The following is a 19,879-nucleotide window of genomic DNA, read 5'->3' as shown; positions in this document are numbered from 1 at the left end:
GTTTATATTTGTTTATTTCAATTGTATTGTTAAAAACATTTTTATTTAAATAATACAATTATATTTTTAAATATTTTCACAGCCATAAATAAATCACCTCTTATTCTTAAACATTTTCTTGAAAGTGGCCTCCTTCTCATCCTCTGGCTTCTTGTCTCCTTTCCCGTCTCCTGGTTTCCCTTGATCCTTCTCATCTTTCCCTTCAAACTTGACCCCTTGCTTGGTGCCCTTCTTGGCCTCCTGCTGCCTGGCCTTGGCCTGCCGGACCAGTTTCCTCTGCATGGCAATCTGCTTCTTCTTCTTGGCCTCCCGCTGTTTCTTGAGGGCTTCTTTATCGGCCTGGTTGGTGCCGTCGTCCTTGCCGGCCTTGCCACCTTTCTTGTTCTTCTTCTTTTTCATGGCGGCGGCTGCTGCTGCCTCCTCTGGGTCACTGTTAAAAGATGAGAATTGTAATTCAGTTGTTGATAGCTATTACGTAGGTAGAAAGGATGATGATGGTGTTGATAGCTATAACAAAGGTAGAAATGATGATGATGAATGATGATTGATAATGATGAATTATGATGATGATACTGATGAATTGTGATTATGATGATGATGATGATGGTGATGATGATAATGATGATGATGATAATGATGGTGATGATGGTGATGATGGTGATGATGGTGATGATAATGATGACTGATGATAATGATGATAATGATGGTGAATTGTGATGATGTTGGTGATGATGATGATGATGATGATGATGATGGTGATGATGATGATGTTGATGATGATGATGGTGATGATGATGATGATGATGATGGTGATGATGATGATGATGATGATGGTGATGATGGTGATGATGATGATGATGATGGTGATGATGATGATGATAAAAAAGATGACTGATGATGATGATGATGGTGACGATGATGATGGTGATGATGATAATGATGATGATGAATCGTGATGATAATGATGATGATTTGTGATGATGATGATGATGATGATGATGATGATGAAGATGAAGATGAAGATGAAGATGAAGATGAAGATGAAGATGAAGATGAAGATGAAGATGAAGATGAAGATGAAGATGATGATGATGATGATGATGATTGGTGATTATGATGATGATGATGGTGATGATGATGATGATGATGATGGTGGTGATGATGATGATGATGATGATGGTGATGATGATGGTGATGATGATGGTGATGATGGTGATGATGGTGATGATGATGATGATGATGATGATGATGATGAGGGTGATGATGGTGATGATGATGATGATGATGATTTGTGATGATGATTATTATGATAACATAGTAATACATGTACATGTCATAAAACCGTTGGCAATTCATCCATTCTCAACTGCCTAATCCTTCAGATAGGACGTACAACCATACGTTCCATGTAACTTACCTTCATACTAATCTCTTATTCTCCTTAGTACTTATTAAGAAACAGGTTCATTAATTGATCAATCATTCAAGCACAAAACAATATTCAAACATACTTTATTATCGATTCAAAATTCTAAAATCATAAAATGTCATTTTTATGTCCAACTCGTAGTTTCTTTTACACTACCAATGAAAATGCTTAATCCATCTGTCAGTGCTTCATGAGAGGCTCATATAAGCGGATTCCATTTATGTCGCAAATTGTAACATTTTTATACAGATGAAACAGAACTGTCTTCTTCAAATAAAACAAAACACAATCTAAATGACCTACATCTAATGCACACATACACTGGTGCTTTCTCATTCAAACTATACTCAAATAATACTAGTGTTAATTATAATGACAATGTTAATTGTGGAAAAGTGACATAGTGCAATGCACATTAGGTATTCTAAATCTCTATACTAAGTTAAAGATGAATATAAAAGATGTTTAATTTCAGTGGCAAAACAAAAGAGTGTTATTTAAAATTTAATAAGTTTATGTAATTGGCCAAAATCCAACTACTATGCAGGCTGACACATGCATTTTATATTTGAAATCAGACTCATGTTAATAGGGAAATGTGATAAAAAAAACCTAAATACAGGAAAAAAATCTGAGCAGGCTTTTGTGCAAGAAAAAGGGCCAAACATTTGTATCGGATTGTATTGATTCTAAAATAAAACAAAATTACATCAATATCACTCTTTTTTCACAATTTTTTTCTTTCTTTCTTGAGTGTGAGTATTCCTAAAAAGGACTGTTGGTAGTCTTAAAAAAGACTGTTAGTAATCTTTCTTGAGCTTATAGTTCTAAGGAGAACTACATGTATAGCGCCAGTTGGAGAGGCTGGGTAGTAGGAGAAATGTTTGTACTTTCTCATTCATTCAACAAAAATGGTGTCACTAATTAGGAGCAAGGAATATCACTAATTACCTTGAATACTATACAAATGAACAAACATATAAAATATCAAATGTGTTTGCTACAATAATTGTTACTAGAAATAAAAGCAACAAGTTGGTATGAGAATGAGATGATGGAAAATATCATCCCAGGTGAACATATATATCTATGTGATTGCTAAATGCTAAAATCAAAACAAAAAATGTTATATCAAATCAACTTTATATAAGAATTACATGAAAATGATGGACATACATAAATATATCATGTATGGACGGAAGGAAAAAATGGTTAACAGAGAAAACAAGTTGCATATAAAATAAAAGTGAATGTGCTATAGCAACATGTATGTTAAGGTTTTCAAATAAAAGTAGAGTTGTACAATGTGTAGATCATCATCTGGTAGTACTAGTGCTATGTGTGGTTCACTGCAATAGGGCCTACTGTAAATAATCTCGCAAATGAACACAAGTTATGATCAATTTCAACTTTCCATATCAGCCAATCCATACATCTTTTTAAAATCTAAGAGTAGAAATTGAATTAATTGTTATTATGACTGAGGAAAATACATAACGATCCTGAATTCAAGAGACATGTCTTTTTGGATAAACAACTTTTGAAAGATTCTGAATAAGCTTGTCTTCAAAATCCTGAAAATGAATACAAGTTCTTGATTTGTTGAGGGATGAAGTTTGCATCATGATGAAAAAAGAAAAAGAAAGTTGTAGCTGAATAATTCAAATCACTTTTCCTAGCTCTCATTTGCTCAAGACATATTCCTAGCTGTTCAAAACCACGGGTATCTTTGTGTTTATTGACTGAAATCAGAAGAAATCAAACAACCAATTTTGAGCAATTGAAAATACAGCTTTAATTGAATTACTCCAATAAAAATATAGAGAGGCTTTCGCATGATTGTCTATATTGGAAATGTTGTATTCGATCGTAGCTTGTAATCAGTCACAACCGTTAGATGACGGAGGCCCTGAGGATATCAATGTTGTATCACCTGTCGTTATCACTGGATTCAATGCTCGTCTCACTACTCTCTTCGCTATGACAACCAAGAAGGAATAAGAGTGACAGGTGTAAAGGAGACAAGTTCTCAGGCCCAAATTCCAAAGTCAGGTTTATCTATTAAAACTCTAGCTTAACTTAGACTGGAGTTCAAGTTAAACCTGACTGAAATATACCTTAAAATTTAAGGCATGTTTGATAGAGAAAAAAATGAGTAAAACTACTCATTTGAGTGCAATAGGCAATTTGAAGTGCTGAACAGTTTGTATGGTACAGTATTTATCAAATTTTAGGATAAGTCTTTTATCATGAAACTCAAAACTGGTTCATGAATTGTACAATTACTGTAATTATAGAATAAGGTTTGTATCATAATGTAAAAATAAATGAAAAGGAACTTTTATTAAAAGACTGCTTTTAAGATAGGAGAAATTATTGCAGCCAATATTGTATACCAGCAAGTATCAATAAAGAGAGCTTCATTTCAAATGATCCCTTTCAAGCAATTTCATACCTACATTATTTCTTGGTCTTAAAGGTTAAAAAACCTCCACAAAAACAGAAATCCCCAGGATTAAATTAACTCATATGAAGCAGCAGACTTTAAATTCAGCCCAAACTCCATGAAAATAGTACTATGAGCTATTTTCTCCAAATGAAAAAAATTAAAGAAATAAAGACAGAATCATATAGCACCTTAGTAACCAATAACCATTCCACTATACACAATGGGATCTAGGCATAAAACAAATCATTACCAATGAGAAAAAAGTGCACAAAATACAAACACAACAGTATTTAATATCATCACATTCATTTCTTTTTTCTTCTTCTTTCTGTTCCATCTTGAAATATTTTACCCCTGAAATCACCTTTTCAATGATTAGAGAGAATAGATCATCTATTTTTCTATGATCATATATACATATCTATACATATTTCATTGATTTCCATCAAATGTAAACCTACACATACAACTACAAGTATGAGAACAGGTGAGATGGTTCTCTCTTTATTTTCTAGTCTTATCAAATTAACACAATTAACCACATCAAAATATTTTACCTGGGTTTGAAACGACGAGTAGCCGGAACTACATGTACGGAAGGCCTTTGTAGCATGCATTAAAGGTGAAATAGACATGAAAGACACACATATTTTTCATACTATACAAAATAATTACAAGATTCTTGTTATAACAGTCATATTTATCACCTACAACTCAATTAATCTACCTGTATATGAGCCACAGATTATTTCATACGATTTTGCAATGGGAAAATGAAAAATATTACAAAGATGTTAAGAAAATGTTTGCCATTCGTAATGGAACATTCTGCCAATGGTTATTGAGTTAGGAATAGAACAGTCCCAGAAACCAGATGAAGGAATAAAAATAAGAAAGCAACTTATCTACAGATTAGAGCACCGTGACAATTACAATATATGTGTTTATATCCATTAGTATGAAATGCAGATTATGGATTCTCCAAGACATAATTATTCAAGGGGGGGGGGGGGGGTAGTTGTCCAGGGGTCAGAGCCTCTATACACATAGTTTGGGCAACTTGGTTTCACTGGGTCACAGCATGGCGTATATTCTTTTGTTTTATGCTTGCCCAACAATGTAGTAGTTGCCATATTGTGTCCAACTCGAACCGAGTTAGCCAGACTCTGTGTAAAGATGGCTATGCCGGGGGTTAATTATTCAAGGGGGGGGGGGGGGGAGGGGGGAGTCGAGGGGGAGGGGTGGTAAATATCCCAGAATCTGATTATAGGCTGGATGGCCCTTCCTACTTACAGTTTTTCCATGAGTGATTCCTGCCTTGCTACGGCTGATCTCTCAGAGTAGGAGGAACGTTGGGAGCTGGCTGACAGGATGCGATCCTCGGGTCTTGCTCTGCAGCTGAAAGAGGAAGAGCACACAGATACCAATTAAAACATGAAGCATTCCATTTTCAAAAAGTTATATAACAGGGCCCGTATTAAATTCAATACTTAAGTACAACATTTTAGCTTTTTACTTAGTATTTGGCTTTAATAAAATACTTAGCCAATTTTGGTATTCAATTCAAACTTTTGGCTAAGTATTGTACCCTACATTTAAGACAGGAGGTCTTGATTGGCAGGCATAGGTTTTCTTACGCAGTATCATAACCTGCGCACAATTATATTAGCGCACATTTATTGCGGCGTGTTAATTGCGCATTACTTTTGATTGACTGTGTGAAGTCACAATGCTTATCAGTAAGTATTTTACCTAATTTTGTCTCAGATATTAAAGTAAAAGTCTAAAATGCGATTTGAATATGAGATAAGTAAACTTCTTAGCTTTGCCATTTACTTAGTAAATTTCTTACTTTTTTAGTGTAAGTATCGAATTGAATACCGACCCTGGTGACTATTCATTTGAAATAATATATGTGAGCAGCTAGCAAGTATTAAATTAACCACATAAAGCTTTAATTGGCATTCGATCGGTGAAGAATTAAGGATTATGCTAAAAGTAAGAAAATAGCGATAACATAAAAACCATACACATATAACTCTAGCCAGAATTTGATACCGTGCACTGAGTATCCACTCACAAATCACTTTCCCTTCTTTAGTTAAAAATTCATTTAAATTTGCAATTTCTCTTTACAGAAGTAGCAATGAAAGCTGATATTTTCAGTATAGTATTGCTGCATAGAACCTAAAGTATTCACAGCACAATATTTTATGGAGATTGGTACCCTTTACTCATATTTAAAAATTAAAGTAACTTGCTGTTTGAGTGGAATACACATTCGAAGAATAAGGATAACAACCATTCAGGCTTTGCTTAAGATTGTGGTCTCCTGCACTTTTTCAACTGATAGTTTGGGTAATACTTTAAATTATAATAATATGTTATAGAATATTAAGTTTCGTTATTATATGTACATATGTAAAAAAACATTTTGACATAAAGTTAATATTGTTTGTATATTTTGTAATATACCTTACATTTATATGTTCTTTGTTATTTTGTTATTGTATTTGGAAAAATGTAGAAATAAAATAAAATCAAAAAATCTTACTCCAGAAATACTTTGAGATCCTCCTTCAGGAAGTGGAGCCATTCTCTCTGGAGCATGTGGACAGCGTGCTCTTTGGCCCGGTCAAAGGTCGCAGCCTCCGCAAAGTCACTGGTCAAGAGAAGGGTGCTGTGGATGAAATCCCTTTCTCCTGGAGGCAGATCTTCATTTGAGACATGATAAGACAGAGAGACAAGTTGAGACATTCTGGTTGTACAACACAGTACTTAATGCAACCATTGACCAAACACTATATCCCTATAACTAACTCTAACTAACTCTAACTAAATAACTAATAACTTACTAAATCTTTTAAACTCTAGACTAAAAGTCAATATCAACCCCAATGTTAACCCCTTAACGCCTAGAGCAATCTTCATAGAAGCACATGTCGGAACACTAACATTCTAACTTAACATAAGGAAAAGAAAAAAACAAAAACAAAAATGCAGCTGTTCCTTTTACATGAAAATGAATGGGAACTAAGCACAACAAAGTTCCTAGGCATATTTACTTAGCTCTGTGTTATAAGCTGCAGAAATGCAAAACAAAACAAAAACACCGTAGTTTGCTGCGGCATTTTTCTAAACGATTTTCAAGTTTGATCACAGTAGAAGGTGTGACTGAGTCTGACCTATATTCCATATGCCATCGTCCATGATGTATTTATTGAAGATTGACCATGCTTGACCCATGAGGAGGAGACGGTCAGCTGATCGGTCCTCAGCCAGGACATAGTCTGATACGTCTTGCCAGAAGAGCAGGTTGGCAAGGAGTAGCCGGTCAGAATGTCTGGAGAAAGAAAAAAATAGAGAATGATTTGAAGAAATGTTTATCTTTCAAAGACAAAGCAAAGTTAGAAATTTTCTTTTCAAGTTCATGAACCACACTGTCAATTTGTTGTCAACTCTATAGAGATATCAGTTCCATGTTGCAACATGATCGCAAGAATAACTAAATTATTAACAGAGGGATGGAAGAGAAAGTTTTTAGCTGATATAACGGCTAACAAGAAAATTTCATTTTGTCAGACAGCTAAAAGCAAGCACAATGAGCACCCTATAGAGGGAGTTACAAGAAGCCATCATCACCATTATCTTCATCGTCATCATCATCATAATTATCATCATCCCCACATCATCATCATCGTCGTCTTCGTCGTCATCGTCATCAGCATCACCATCATCATCATCCTCATCACCACCATCACCATCATCATCATCATCACCACCATCACCACCATCATCATCATCATCATCATCATCACCACCATCACCACCACCATCATCATCATCATCATCACCACCATCACCATCATCATCATCATCATCAGCATCATTGAACTGGACAGAAAATACCACATACCTTTCTAGATATCTCTGGAATGGCCTCCCAGCGTCCTTGTCGCAAGCCAGCCCCACATGAAACCTTGCCGACATTGGTCTGGGGATGTACTTGGTGTCGTCCATGGTCATGAGGTGCCCCGGCCTGATATACTCCTCCATCTGGCGCCCTCCATGGGCAACGATTGACCAGTCCTTCTGGGTGGTGGCCAGTCGGAAGCAAGATGAGGGTCTGACCGGTAGTGAGTTGACCAGCGAGATGGAGGGAAGGAACGTGTCCATGGGTTTCTTAGCATCTTCCATCATGCGCTGATGGCGCTCCCTCAGTCGCTCGTAGCTGAAGGGATAAGAGGAATAATATCAAATATATCTGCTTTGAAATATCGCAGTATATTAAGTAATAGCCCTCTCTTTCTCTCTTCACTTGTTCATTTTGTCTGTCGACCCACCTCTCCCCTACTTTCCTTTTCTTTCTTTCGTTCTCTCTTTCCTTCTTTCTTTCTTTCTTTTTTTCTTTCTTTCTTTCTTTCTTTCTTTTTTTCTTTCCTTTTTTCTTTCTTTCTTTCTCTCTCTCTTGCTCTCTCTGTCTCTCTGCTCCATTTTTCTCTTTTGTTGAAAGCTTCCTACTTCGTAAACATTCCTGCATTTAGATTTTTAAAAAGATATACCTAATAAATCAGTTAGTTTTTCACTCTAAACCGTCCTAAATTGCCAAACAGCACGTTATAAATATCATAATACCAAATAACCTAACTCTAAACCGTGTTTCTGAAACTAATCTTTCTCTTTTGTGTATGTGCTTTCTCAATAATACTAGCTTCATCACAATTAAGCCCTAAAATTCCTTCATGCAGTCCCATACCTATACTCTCCTGTCCTTTCCTGGTGTATGAGAAACCTAGCCACCCAGTACGACCTGAGTCTCCTCAGAACATCATACTGGGTCCTGGTGAAGACGGATTCACTCAGTCCGATGTTCCCTTGGGCTTGCTTGATCTGCTTCTGGGCGTCCGGGGTCAGCTTGAACCGGTACTTGTCTTGAATGTCTCTGTAATGAACAAAAAGAGAATCATTCAAAAGTGTTAAAGGGGGTGTAGCATGACAAGATTATGTGTCTTTCCCCGTGGCCTGACTCTGGGCCAATCGGGTATAATACGACTAGAGACAACGCCCCCGCAGTATTCACGTGTGTGCAACATACGCGAAACCGAAGCATGAGGAGAACTTTGGTCTGTTTCGCAAACGCTAGCTCGCACTGACCATTAATTGAGTCCATTCGTTTACGTGCAGTTGTCCAAAAGAAGTCGTAGATGGCGTTAACCGGTATTTGCCATGCTACACCCCCTTTAAACATAGATCCCACATACCAAAGGTCCTATCTGAATCCTAAAATGAGGGCATATGGCAATTACTTACACAAATGCTTTCGTCATCTCACCAGGTCCCCATTTCTCTGCTGGGTATAGAGTGGCAAATGTAGATTAATGCCTTGCCAAAGGACAATAGTGCCGTGTCAACCTTTGAATTCAAGTCAAGTGCTTAAACCAGTCAATTACGAGATCTCTACACTAGGAAACCTCTAGTACTATATCTCTTCTCTACATTTACAGTTATCACAAGTTAATTCTAGTTGAATAAATGTTGATTTTCATATCTAAATATTCAAGTGTTTCAACAAAAACAGTACACTGAGAAAAAGTTACGAAACAGAACATTGAACATTGGAATTGTATTCAAATGATAAGCAGAAAATGATAAGCAGAGGATGATGGGTGACAGTCAACGCTGAAAAACACATGGTACATAAAATCTAAGTTGGTTAGACACCATAAATGAGAAATCAATCTAAGATGTAGTATATTGTGGCTGTATTAAGAAGCAAATCAATTTGCACATAAATATATGAATAAATATTCATTTAATTACATTCTAGCTTTATAAAAGCTTACTGTTAAGAGTTACGTTTTGCTGTATCATTATTAGCATCATAGTTATTATTATGATTCACGTTTTGTTTTAGGATTGAAGATTATAGAGGTAAGGATGTGACAGGTGGTACTATCCTCGATATAATTCGCTAGTCGAGGCTTCACACTAACGTCTTAACGTAATGAACTGATCGCAACTAATATTCAACCACTTCATCCTTTCCTTCCAAATTTATTCTTTAAAATAAAGCTACATAACAATACAGAAAATAACTCCTAAAAATTTACTGACATTATTAATTTCATAAACACAACGCCACAGGCTATCGTCGATCCAACAGAGCAAAAATATGAAGAGAGGACCAGAAAATCATCAAACGACGATGGAAAAGGCCATAACACCCAACAACAACAACAACAAGTTGATTCGTAAAGTCCTAAAAAGTTTGGAGTTTCTTACCTAAACAGTCTTGTCCTTTTGATATCAGTACCTCCCTCCATACTCTGTACGTTGTCTCGGTACATCTCACAGTCGAGCCAGAAGTTGAGCATATCCTCTCCTAGAGTTCCAGCCAGGAAGGCTTTGAACAACTCCATACCAACCAGCTGTATCAATACAAAATATCATTTTGGGGGTAATTTGATATTACAACATGTGGCGAGAAATGTTTTATTACAAAGAAATGTTGCAGTGACATAACAATAACTTGTTTTAACAAATATTTTCTTTAGAATAATATGAATATATAGAATAATTCCACACACTACAAAGTGCGATGTGTTATGGTCATCATGATATTGTCATATAATTGGAAATGATGTCATAGTTGAGGGGTTTAATCATTTGAGTGGGGATGCACATTTTATGTGTTTGAGCCCCAGCAAAGATCTAATGACCTTAAGCAGGGTATATTAATATCTACATTGCTTCTCTCCAACCAGGTGTTCAATGGGTATCTAGCAGGATTTGAATGTCAATGTGCTTAGATTGGCATGTGTGACGCTTTATATTTAATTATTCTTACCCTGGTCATCGGATTCAGGCTTGCCCGCACACACAATGAATGCACATTCTCCACTCCCTGGGAAAGCAATCCAGCCACGCACCATTTTACAGACACTCACAATGCTGAGCAAACTACATTAATGTTCATATCCTACCCGGTACACGTTTAACACATGGGTGGAGAGTGGCAAATGTAGATTAACGTCTTGGCAAAGGACGTTAGTGCCGGGCTGGGATTTTAACCAATACCTTGTGATCTATAGTAGGGTGACTAGCCCCCAACACCTCCATTTATTTTTTACATTGTAAGCACTTTGGTCAGATGTTTGTAACTGGTAAGAAGCTTACTAAAACAAACGATATAATACAATTATCATTGATATATCACACAATTGCCACGAGAGCAGAGATACTTACACTGCCCAGGATTTCTTCTTTGAGTTGATGGAATGTGACCCGGTGTTTGACCTCTACCTCTCTCAATTCAGACTCCGTTCTCTCATCTACAGCGGTGAGATCCTCCTCATAATTGATCATGCTATGGTCTGGCTCTGCTTCTCCATCTCCCTCAACCTGCAATCAAGTCCATTCACAAGATTTAAGAAAAAAAAAAAAATCTTTGATTTCGATGTTTGACCATCAATGCAAAAAAGTATGTAGTTCCAATCACCCTTCCACTTTTTCGCCTAATATCAATATTTAGTTTTTTCCTTCATATATCTTTACTGTTATATACAGGAGCAGATAATTTTGACATTTTGGGGTTATTGGGTTTACTGATTAAGTTCACTTTTATAACCCTCTCGAAATAAATACCACTACTGATAAGTTTCAAGATCTAAAGATATTGATCATATGTAAAGTTAGACTATATGTAATTGTAATATCATTGTATTTTGTTTGTTATAGGGCTTAGAGACTTTGGTGGTATGCGCTTTATAAGCACCGTTTTTTTAAATCTTTGAAGAAAAAAAAATCATTATGATGTGGGTTACTAGACCTTACAACCTACCCTCAATTCCTGATCAACGAGGACGTCCTCCTTGAGTTCACCGACATTCACCAGGACTTGCTCCTCATCGATGACCTCCTGGGGAAGAGCGATGCTGGAACCATCCTCATCATCCTCCTCCTCTACCTCCTCCTCCTCTTGTTCTCCTTGATTGCTATAGATTTCATCTTCACTTCCTGTTTCTCCTTCATCTTCATCATCGCCATCCTCTGCGTTTTCTTTGGAAAGAGTTCTTTGCAGTTCAGCGCCATCTGGTCCAGGCCTAATGTGAGGAGGTAGAAAAGTAAAGGGATAGAATATTTTATTCCTATTGAAGTTTATTTCATCTTGTTAAAAAATGTTGATATAGATCCAAGTTGACTGCTAAAAGTCCAAATTCCTGATCTAAATATTTCAAAGCTTTCAACCAAATGTTAATACGACATTGTGTGGGTGCATTCCTGCATATTCATATCAGTGTGCAGTGCTTTTCTCTGTTTGTGTATCCATCAAGAAGTGCATCCATCAATTTCTTACCATTTTGTTGATTCCCAAAACTTTTTCTCATTTTACTCCTTTTTCAACCATTCCCAACAACTTATCAAGAGATTCATTCACTATTTGAGTACATGTCTAATACTAACCATTTACAACAAAAAATATGTAAACAAATTCAATATCACAGTACCACCTTACCTTTCGTTAGTTTGTTCTGTGAGTGGTATTCTTCCCGAATCTCCTCTGTTAGGAGTCTGGATGGTAGCTCTCTTCTTGGGTGTATTCTCTTTGCTGCTTTCAGTTTTCAAGGCACTCTTTCTTGCTGCAAATTATAAATAAAGAAATAAGTAATGATAAAATACAAAACATTATTTGCTTGGTGTATACTATAGAACTGAATGAAACTGAATATGACGTAACTTTAAGTACTTCAAACTTAAAGGTAATACAAAGTTTTGGTATGGGGTCATGAATTTAGTTCAAATGAACATATTGGAAGCATATACGATCCTACAATATTCAGTGATCGTTGTCGCGGTCGAAATCGACTCTAAAGTTATGAAATTGTAAATAATAAACACTTTATGTTGAATATCTCCCTCTCAAGGTCAAGATATTGCTTAAGCTATAAAACAATGTTTATTGACTAAAATTGACTGATTAGCTATTCTCGTTCGGAAATTATATATCACAACTACATACTCTGAGATTTTCATGGTCGCAGCTACCATTGTACGGCCGTAGGAGCTATTTGAAATTTTATCAAAATTTACCGGGAGCACCGGTAAATCTTTATATTCAATTTTTCTCGAAAGCAGAAGTGTTTTAGGGGCTAAAATTTTTGGTGTTTTTAATACATCCACAGGGGCATCCAAATATATTAAAATTGTAAAGAATCACTATCCACCCATTTTTCAGAATTTCCCAAAACTTTGTAATACCTTTAAAGTCATATTTTTGGCCCCAAAAATAAAACAAGATAAGTCCACAATGCATTTCAAATCTGATGATATAGATATTATCATTATGGAAGATTGTCAGAGAGAGGGGTATGGCAGTTCTAACAGGGGAGTAGAACTGCTAGAGAAGGCCAGATCCAGAGAGATATGTAGCAGCATGTTTGCTAAAGTCAACAGATTATACTAATAATACCGGTTTCTTACAAAGTATTTTTCTATGAACTGACTAAAGTGCTTGCAGTATTATTATTACAGCAGTCACAGGATTCAATTACTATACTACACATTTTCCACTCTCCACTCCCTGGGGAGCATTACAACTAGTCACCTTTTTCTGGCAAGAACATGCTAATCCAACCACAGCGACATTCGTATCCTACTGGGTACCCAAACCATTAAACACCTGGGTGGAGAGGAGAAAAGTAGATAAAATACCTCGCTGAAGGACATAAGTGCTGTAGCGGGACCAGAACCTGTGACCTTTGCCTTTCCAGTCAACGCATTAAACCACTCAACGACAACTCCTAGCTGCATCAAACTTACATTTTTGCCCGTCCCTGCTCTTAACAGTCAACTGTGTGTCTTCCCTACTGACAGAGGGCAAGGCGACCTTTGACCCTGCATCACCGCCAGCCCCCGTCTCGGTCTCCTGCCCTGGACTGGGCTTCTCCCGGGATGACCTGGATTTCCCAGTCGCTCTACGGCTTTCTCGCGAGGACTTTTTGCTCGGCGACAGCTTGCGGGCGTGATAGGCATCTATAGGACTCCATAAGGCACCATTGACAGCTGAAAAAGAGTCGATAAATACTTTTACAACTTATTCAATTGTTTTTGTTTTGCTGTTTAGCTCAATAACTTTTGATTGAGGGTCCAATAAATACACCAAATTATACACACACCTTGCCAATTTCAATGCATTTCTACTTGTAGTTTGACGCAAGTGATTGTGAAAGAAAAACCTGCCAGAAATCTAATGTATCTGCCCAAGGTACCTTAAGGGTAACTTGTTCCCACTTCCCTTTATCCCATATCTCCTTTTCCCAAACATTAAGGGGAAAAAATCTAACTTGCACAATGAGCAGAATACATACTCTCTTGGATGTACAATACTTTTTCTGGTGAAAATCTCCATGATCAACATCTTACTCTCACCAAATCCTTAATAGTCCAGGCATTATTTGATATGACCTCGCACAAATTGCAAAAGAAAATGTCTCGACTGTTTTATACTCTTGAAGGTGTCCTCTATAACTTATCAAAACTCTCACGGAATCCTGGTGGTGGAAATTTCCATGGCGGCCATTTTTCAAAATGGCTGCCATGAGTCTGATATCTCTGCTTCTAAATAACATACATTGTCTAGGTTTAAAACAGTTGACAGACTTTCTGTTGCAATTTGTGCGAGGTCAACCCCCTTTTTTTCAAGAAATACGTGGACTATAACTTCAACTCTGCAATAGACCAAACAAGTTCTCTGACTGTACCTATTAACCTAACCTAACCTAAACCCAATTACTTCAACCCTAACCATAACCTCTCTGACAAAATGAAGCCTGAAGCAACTGTCACTGGGGCCTGTTTCATAAAACTTTTTATCAATAAGAAATGCTGAATTTCTATGACAAATTTGCTCTCAGCTAATCAGATGCCTTGATTTCAGTAGCTTATAACAGTAGCTTGTAACTTGTTATTAATATCAAGTTTTATGAAACAGGGTCCTGAAGCGATATGCTAAAGCACATCTTTTTTACACTTACTTAACCCAAGCATAGGTGGCATACTGATACACCTTGATCCTGGTCGCATGTGCTTGAACAAGAAGAGTCTATCAGCGTCCCCAGGCCAGCTGAAGTCACTGTCATTCTCGTAGGCCGACGCTTCGTGGCTCTGGGCAAGGCTCATGGAAGTGCTGGAATAGCTGGCCGTCTCCCGGCTGTACCCTCTCAGGCCTCGGCTGCTGGGGCGGCTGGTTGATCGACGCTCCTCGAGTGGACGGATGAGAAGCTTGCATAGTTTGTATTCTAGGAAGAGCTTTGTTCTGTGTGTGTTGATGAGGGGGAAAGATTATTTAAAGGGAAATCTTGATGAACGCTTGGACATAAACTACTAGAGAGAGGGTAAATGGTGAAATCTTGAATAATGTATTCAAAACAACATACCGGTAACTGCAAAACATACAGACACGTAACCTTTAGAATGAAGAGGTAGAGTATACTATTCTCTATGTACGAGGCAAACTTAAACATCAAAAAGCTTGTAGCCATTTCTAGCCTAAATTTGCTTTCTTCTGAAAGTTTCAGTCAAGTAAGGATTGCAATAAGCTATTAGAAGCTAAAGCAAAGGTAATTATTTCTATCCACAAAATCCTTGAATTAGAAGTATGTGTCCTGGATACATTTCACAAATAATAATCAAGTTCTTTCCAGTATACCTGAGAAATAGGGGTAATCTTTCCCTCCTGGCCCAATCCATGATCCTCTCCCTCTCTGCATCCCCCGGGCCATAGTACCTTCTCCTATGGTCTCCACCACCAGAGGAATGCACTGCTCCATAGGGAGAATCATCCTCCACCTCCTGGAAGGACCCAGTCAGACGATTGTAGTAGAGTGGCTGGGGGAAGGCCTGAAAACAAATATGAAAAGGTTTTAGAGAACGAGTACAAGAAGACAGACCAAGAAGATAGACCTGGAAGCTCGACTGCTGTCTCAGCATTCTTCCAGTATTTGCAGTAAAGGTAAAGATAAAGGTTATGATGAAAACAAGGTTTCTCACGCTATTGCTTAGAAACTATGCATTTACTTTTGTAGGAAGATTAATTGTTTTGAGGACTACTTATAAACCAAATTAGCCTCAAATATCATGTTGTAATTGTAAAATATATTGCAGCTGATCAACAGAAATTGCACTTTTTACAGTAGCTCTATTTCAGAGTGAGATAGGGGGCATTGTCCCATAGTTTATTTTACTCCCATATCCAAATTTGATTCTGATAGACTTTAGTAAAGTTACAGATACAGTAGTAAAGTTAGAAGGTGAAGAGGGAGAAGGAGAAGAAAAAAGAGAAAGAATCAGTAAAAAGAGGAAGAAGAAGAAGAAAGAAAGAAAAAGAAGTAGAAATAGAAGAACAAGAAGAACAAGAAGAACAAGAACAACAAGAACAACAAGAACAAGAACAGGAACCACAATGATAATGAGAAATTGAATGACAAAATATAAAGGGTTATAAGGAGCGGTAGAAGAAGAAGAAGAAGAAAAGGAAAAAGTAAAGTTGAAGAAGAAGGAGAAAAGGAAAGGAACAAAAAATAGAAAAAGGGTAATAAGGAGCGGAAGAAGAAGAAGAAGAAGAAGAAGAAGAAGAAGAAGGAGAAAAAGAAATGAAAAAAAAATAGAAAAAGAATCATGACTTACTGGATATTGAAGAAATGCATTGAAGTAATCTAAGAAGAGGTCATCATAGGCAAGAAGGGAGTCAAAATTGTCTTCATTTACTTCAATAGCTGTTCAGGAAAAAAATAAAAAACATAAATGATGAACGAGTTGGATTTTAATATTGACAACAGGGCCCCATCTTATAAAAAGATGAAATTGATTTGAATCAATCGCAACTTGAAATTAATTGCAACTCCTCTCTTTTAAATACACAATTGCGTAAATGATAATTGCGTAAATGACCATAATAATTCAGTTCTGTAATTTCCAGCCGAATCACAGCTCAAAATCATGTAGAAAAAGCTGATATTTCTCCGTCGTGTCTTACGACCAAATACATGGTTCTTTACGATTTTATACAGAGATTCAGCGAGCTTGCGTGCATGCACGACGACAACAAAAAACGCAGTCTAATCATGAATAGTCTACGAAGGGGCTGATCGGCAAGTTTGACAGTAGACTCAGGACTTGAATTTTCAAAGAATTTGTTCTAACATCGGTAAGTTGAAAAGATTATAATTTACTCTTTACTTCTATTTAGTCTAATGTCATCAATTGTCACTGAAGTACCGATTTTGAGTGAATTCTGTTGAGTTTTGTTTGAAATGTTGAGAATCAATTGAGGTCGTCCGACTGTGATTAGTTCAGGCCTTAAATTTCAATATTTTTAGGGCAAGGCCACTTTTCTGTAGGGCACATTCCTATAGTACAGCACAAATAGGAAGAATTGGAAAGGGCACACAAAATCTCCAAGGCCAATGAGAGGGGCATTGAGGCCAATCAAAGGGGCATCCAAGGCCTGGCCTTGGATGGCCTTGGATTAATTTAAGCCCTGTTAGTTCTAAACAGTTTTTAATACACAGAGTGTACTAATGCCATGGCTGTAATGCTGCTACGTGTGCTTCATTCACAAGTATAACAAAAGCCAAAAGCCAAAGCCGGATGGTGATGTTAAAGGGCCGTCCCCAGACGTAAATAATGATATCTGATTGTACACATCTGTACAAACCCAATTACACACACACACACACACACACCAAGGCAACTCAATTCACAACAAGTGGGACTACATCCCGATTCACTTGATTCAAATAAGTTCCGACAACAAATACATCATACATGCTCAAAATCAATACTAAAAGCATTTAATAATGAAACCTACGCTTCATTGTAGACTTTGTTTCATTTCCATATTTATACACATCATCCAAGTTGCATTCATAGTTCGGAAGACAACAAATTCATGAATTAATACTGACGTTCCGTTCCATTTTCACAGTTATGTGTTATCGGCTGCCGTGAATAGCTAGACTCTTTGCACTGCGTTTTAGCATTGTGCTCGCTATCAGAGCGATACACAGAAGGGACAGTAACGATGAAAATCAATAAACTAACGACTGGTAGCATTTAGCTAATTGAGTACCGCAGAGTTTACTGTATCCATGGAGCTCCGACTCAGCTTCACTAGCGCCATCTCACGGCCACTGCCAGTTAGCGTGCATGTGTATAATTATATTCAAGAACCTAACTCCTTGTTTACATTATTTAATGATTTGTAAGAAATATGTACGAGAGAGGGAAATGTTGTTTCAAGGTTGAAAATTAAAGATAAGAGTTTAATGAATTCAATGGGGGTGAAAATCATCTGCACGGTCTGTTGGCTTTTATCAGGGTAGGGGGTCTATGTGAGTTAAAACACCTCCCTGCTTTCATAAAAGCCACAGATAGATACCACTCATTATAGAATTATATATAGGCCTAAACGCCAAAGTTTATATACTTTGTTGTTACTCGCCTTCTCTCTCTCTCTCTCTCTCTCTCTCTCTCTCTCTCTTGGAGAGGAAGGGAAGGAGAAGTATAGTTTAGCACTGCACAGTTCGATTATTAATAAAATACTCGCGTCCCGGTTTATTGCCCGCACCATCGAATGAACGGAAGCTGTGATACCCACTTGCGGTAATCAATATTCGAGCCAGAGAAAAATAAACAGCGCCATCTAATCATCACTGATGAATAACTCGAAAAGCAGTATAAAAAAAATAAGACGCAGCCAGGCTAGGCGGAAATAATCTGTTCAGATTGGTCACCCTTACACACCCAACAACAACTTGGTGTGTATGCATCTTTGCACCTGGCTCTCGTAAGCACAGTTATCAGTCTGCAAGAATCTTCAACTGTGGAGGAGGCAGACTCAACTCAAAGAAGAAGAAGTGACACTTTCCCTTTGTAACAAGTGGCCCTTCCCCTTTTAATATCTACCCCTTTTTAACTCCGTTTAGCGCACCTTTTATTTTCACATGTGCCCCTTTTTCTTATTAAAAGTGCCCCCATTAAAAAAGAGCTCCCTTCCCTTCTCAATTATGTCCCCTTTTCACTTAATATGAAAAGTGTCCCTTTTTATGCTTATAAGTGCCCATTCCCCTTCTCACAATTACCCCCTTTTTCTGATAAGTACACATGGGTGGAGAGCCCCCCCCCCCCCACTCAGTGTTATTTAGGGTACGCATATGCGTGTTCCCTCCATTTGAAAACACCCCCTAAGTCCGGTGTGTAAAGTCAATTTTGTGTATGTACGAGCCGGACTTTGGTGCGTGAAAAGTACCCCTTTACCGGACATTTTGGTAACAAGCATGCGGTCATTCCGACCCCGGAATGGGGGGGGGGGGGGGGGGTGGAGATTGCATTCATGTCTTGTCAATTAAAGGACATTAGTATAGGGCTTGAATCCCAACCCTCAATCCTAGAGTTGAGATTTAAGTGAATGAACCACTATATACCACACACCTCCACGTTCCTGACATACACAAAATGTAACTGTGTAAAATGGTGTAATTAAAGTGTTCCAGTCCCCCCCCCCCCCCCGACAGGGGGAGGCGAAAAGGGAGGGGGCAATAATTTTTAGCTTTCATCATTAGAAATATTATTGCAAAATATCAGGTCATATATATTTTGTGTGTAGTGTTCAGGACAGCTGAGTGGTATAGTAAAATCTTTGACAGTGAACGCCGACAAAAATAGGGGAGGGGGAGGGGCGGGTGCCGGGGATCGTCAAAAAGAGGGGATGATTAAAGATACATGCAAAATCATGATATAACTTTCAAAATCATGGAGACGCCGAGAAATAATAATAATAATAATATTCAGTTTTTATACAGCGCTTAATACATCTTGGACGCCTCTAAGCGCTTTACAAATATACTATTACTCCGGTCATTGGATTCAGTGCTTGCCCGCACACGATTTGTGCACAATAACCGCTCCCTGGGGAGCATTCCAGCCAGGCCAGACTTGACGAT

General features: G+C 37.5%; 1 protein-coding gene across 4 annotated transcripts in view; it reads right to left on the bottom strand.

Moving 5' to 3' along the window:
- Positions 1 to 18,005, bottom strand: part of LOC575237 — a 41,077-nt gene extending 23,072 nt beyond the window's left edge. For 2 of the 4 annotated variants that reach the window (XM_030998796.1, XM_030998797.1), the window contains exons 1-15: positions 17,746 to 18,005; positions 16,563 to 16,651; positions 15,586 to 15,776; positions 14,912 to 15,192; positions 13,698 to 13,940; positions 12,394 to 12,517; positions 11,719 to 11,980; positions 11,124 to 11,279; positions 10,161 to 10,306; positions 8,635 to 8,820; positions 7,795 to 8,109; positions 7,064 to 7,221; positions 6,433 to 6,592; positions 5,172 to 5,276; positions 98 to 430 (exon numbers count right to left, since the gene is read on the bottom strand). In XM_030998796.1, the coding sequence (XP_030854656.1) occupies positions 98 to 430; positions 5,172 to 5,276; positions 6,433 to 6,592; positions 7,064 to 7,221; positions 7,795 to 8,109; positions 8,635 to 8,820; positions 10,161 to 10,306; positions 11,124 to 11,279; positions 11,719 to 11,980; positions 12,394 to 12,517; positions 13,698 to 13,940; positions 14,912 to 15,192; positions 15,586 to 15,776; positions 16,563 to 16,651; positions 17,746 to 17,752 (2,756 nt within the window). In that variant the 5' untranslated portion in view covers positions 17,753 to 18,005. The remainder of the gene's footprint in view (positions 1 to 97; positions 431 to 5,171; positions 5,277 to 6,432; positions 6,593 to 7,063; positions 7,222 to 7,794; positions 8,110 to 8,634; positions 8,821 to 10,160; positions 10,307 to 11,123; positions 11,280 to 11,718; positions 11,981 to 12,393; positions 12,518 to 13,697; positions 13,941 to 14,911; positions 15,193 to 15,585; positions 15,777 to 16,562; positions 16,652 to 17,745) is intronic. The other 2 variants (XM_030998795.1, XM_030998798.1) reach the window with 1 other exon arrangement.
- Between the last annotated feature and the right edge of the window lie 1,874 nt (positions 18,006 to 19,879).

This window comes from Strongylocentrotus purpuratus, unplaced genomic scaffold (assembly GCF_000002235.5).
Source record: "Strongylocentrotus purpuratus isolate Spur 01 unplaced genomic scaffold, Spur_5.0 spur5_scaffold_5, whole genome shotgun sequence".
Classification (NCBI taxonomy): Eukaryota; Metazoa; Echinodermata; class Echinoidea; order Camarodonta; family Strongylocentrotidae; genus Strongylocentrotus; species Strongylocentrotus purpuratus.
Note: the sequence above shows the minus strand (reverse complement) of the source record. Positions and strands in the feature narration are given on the sequence as shown.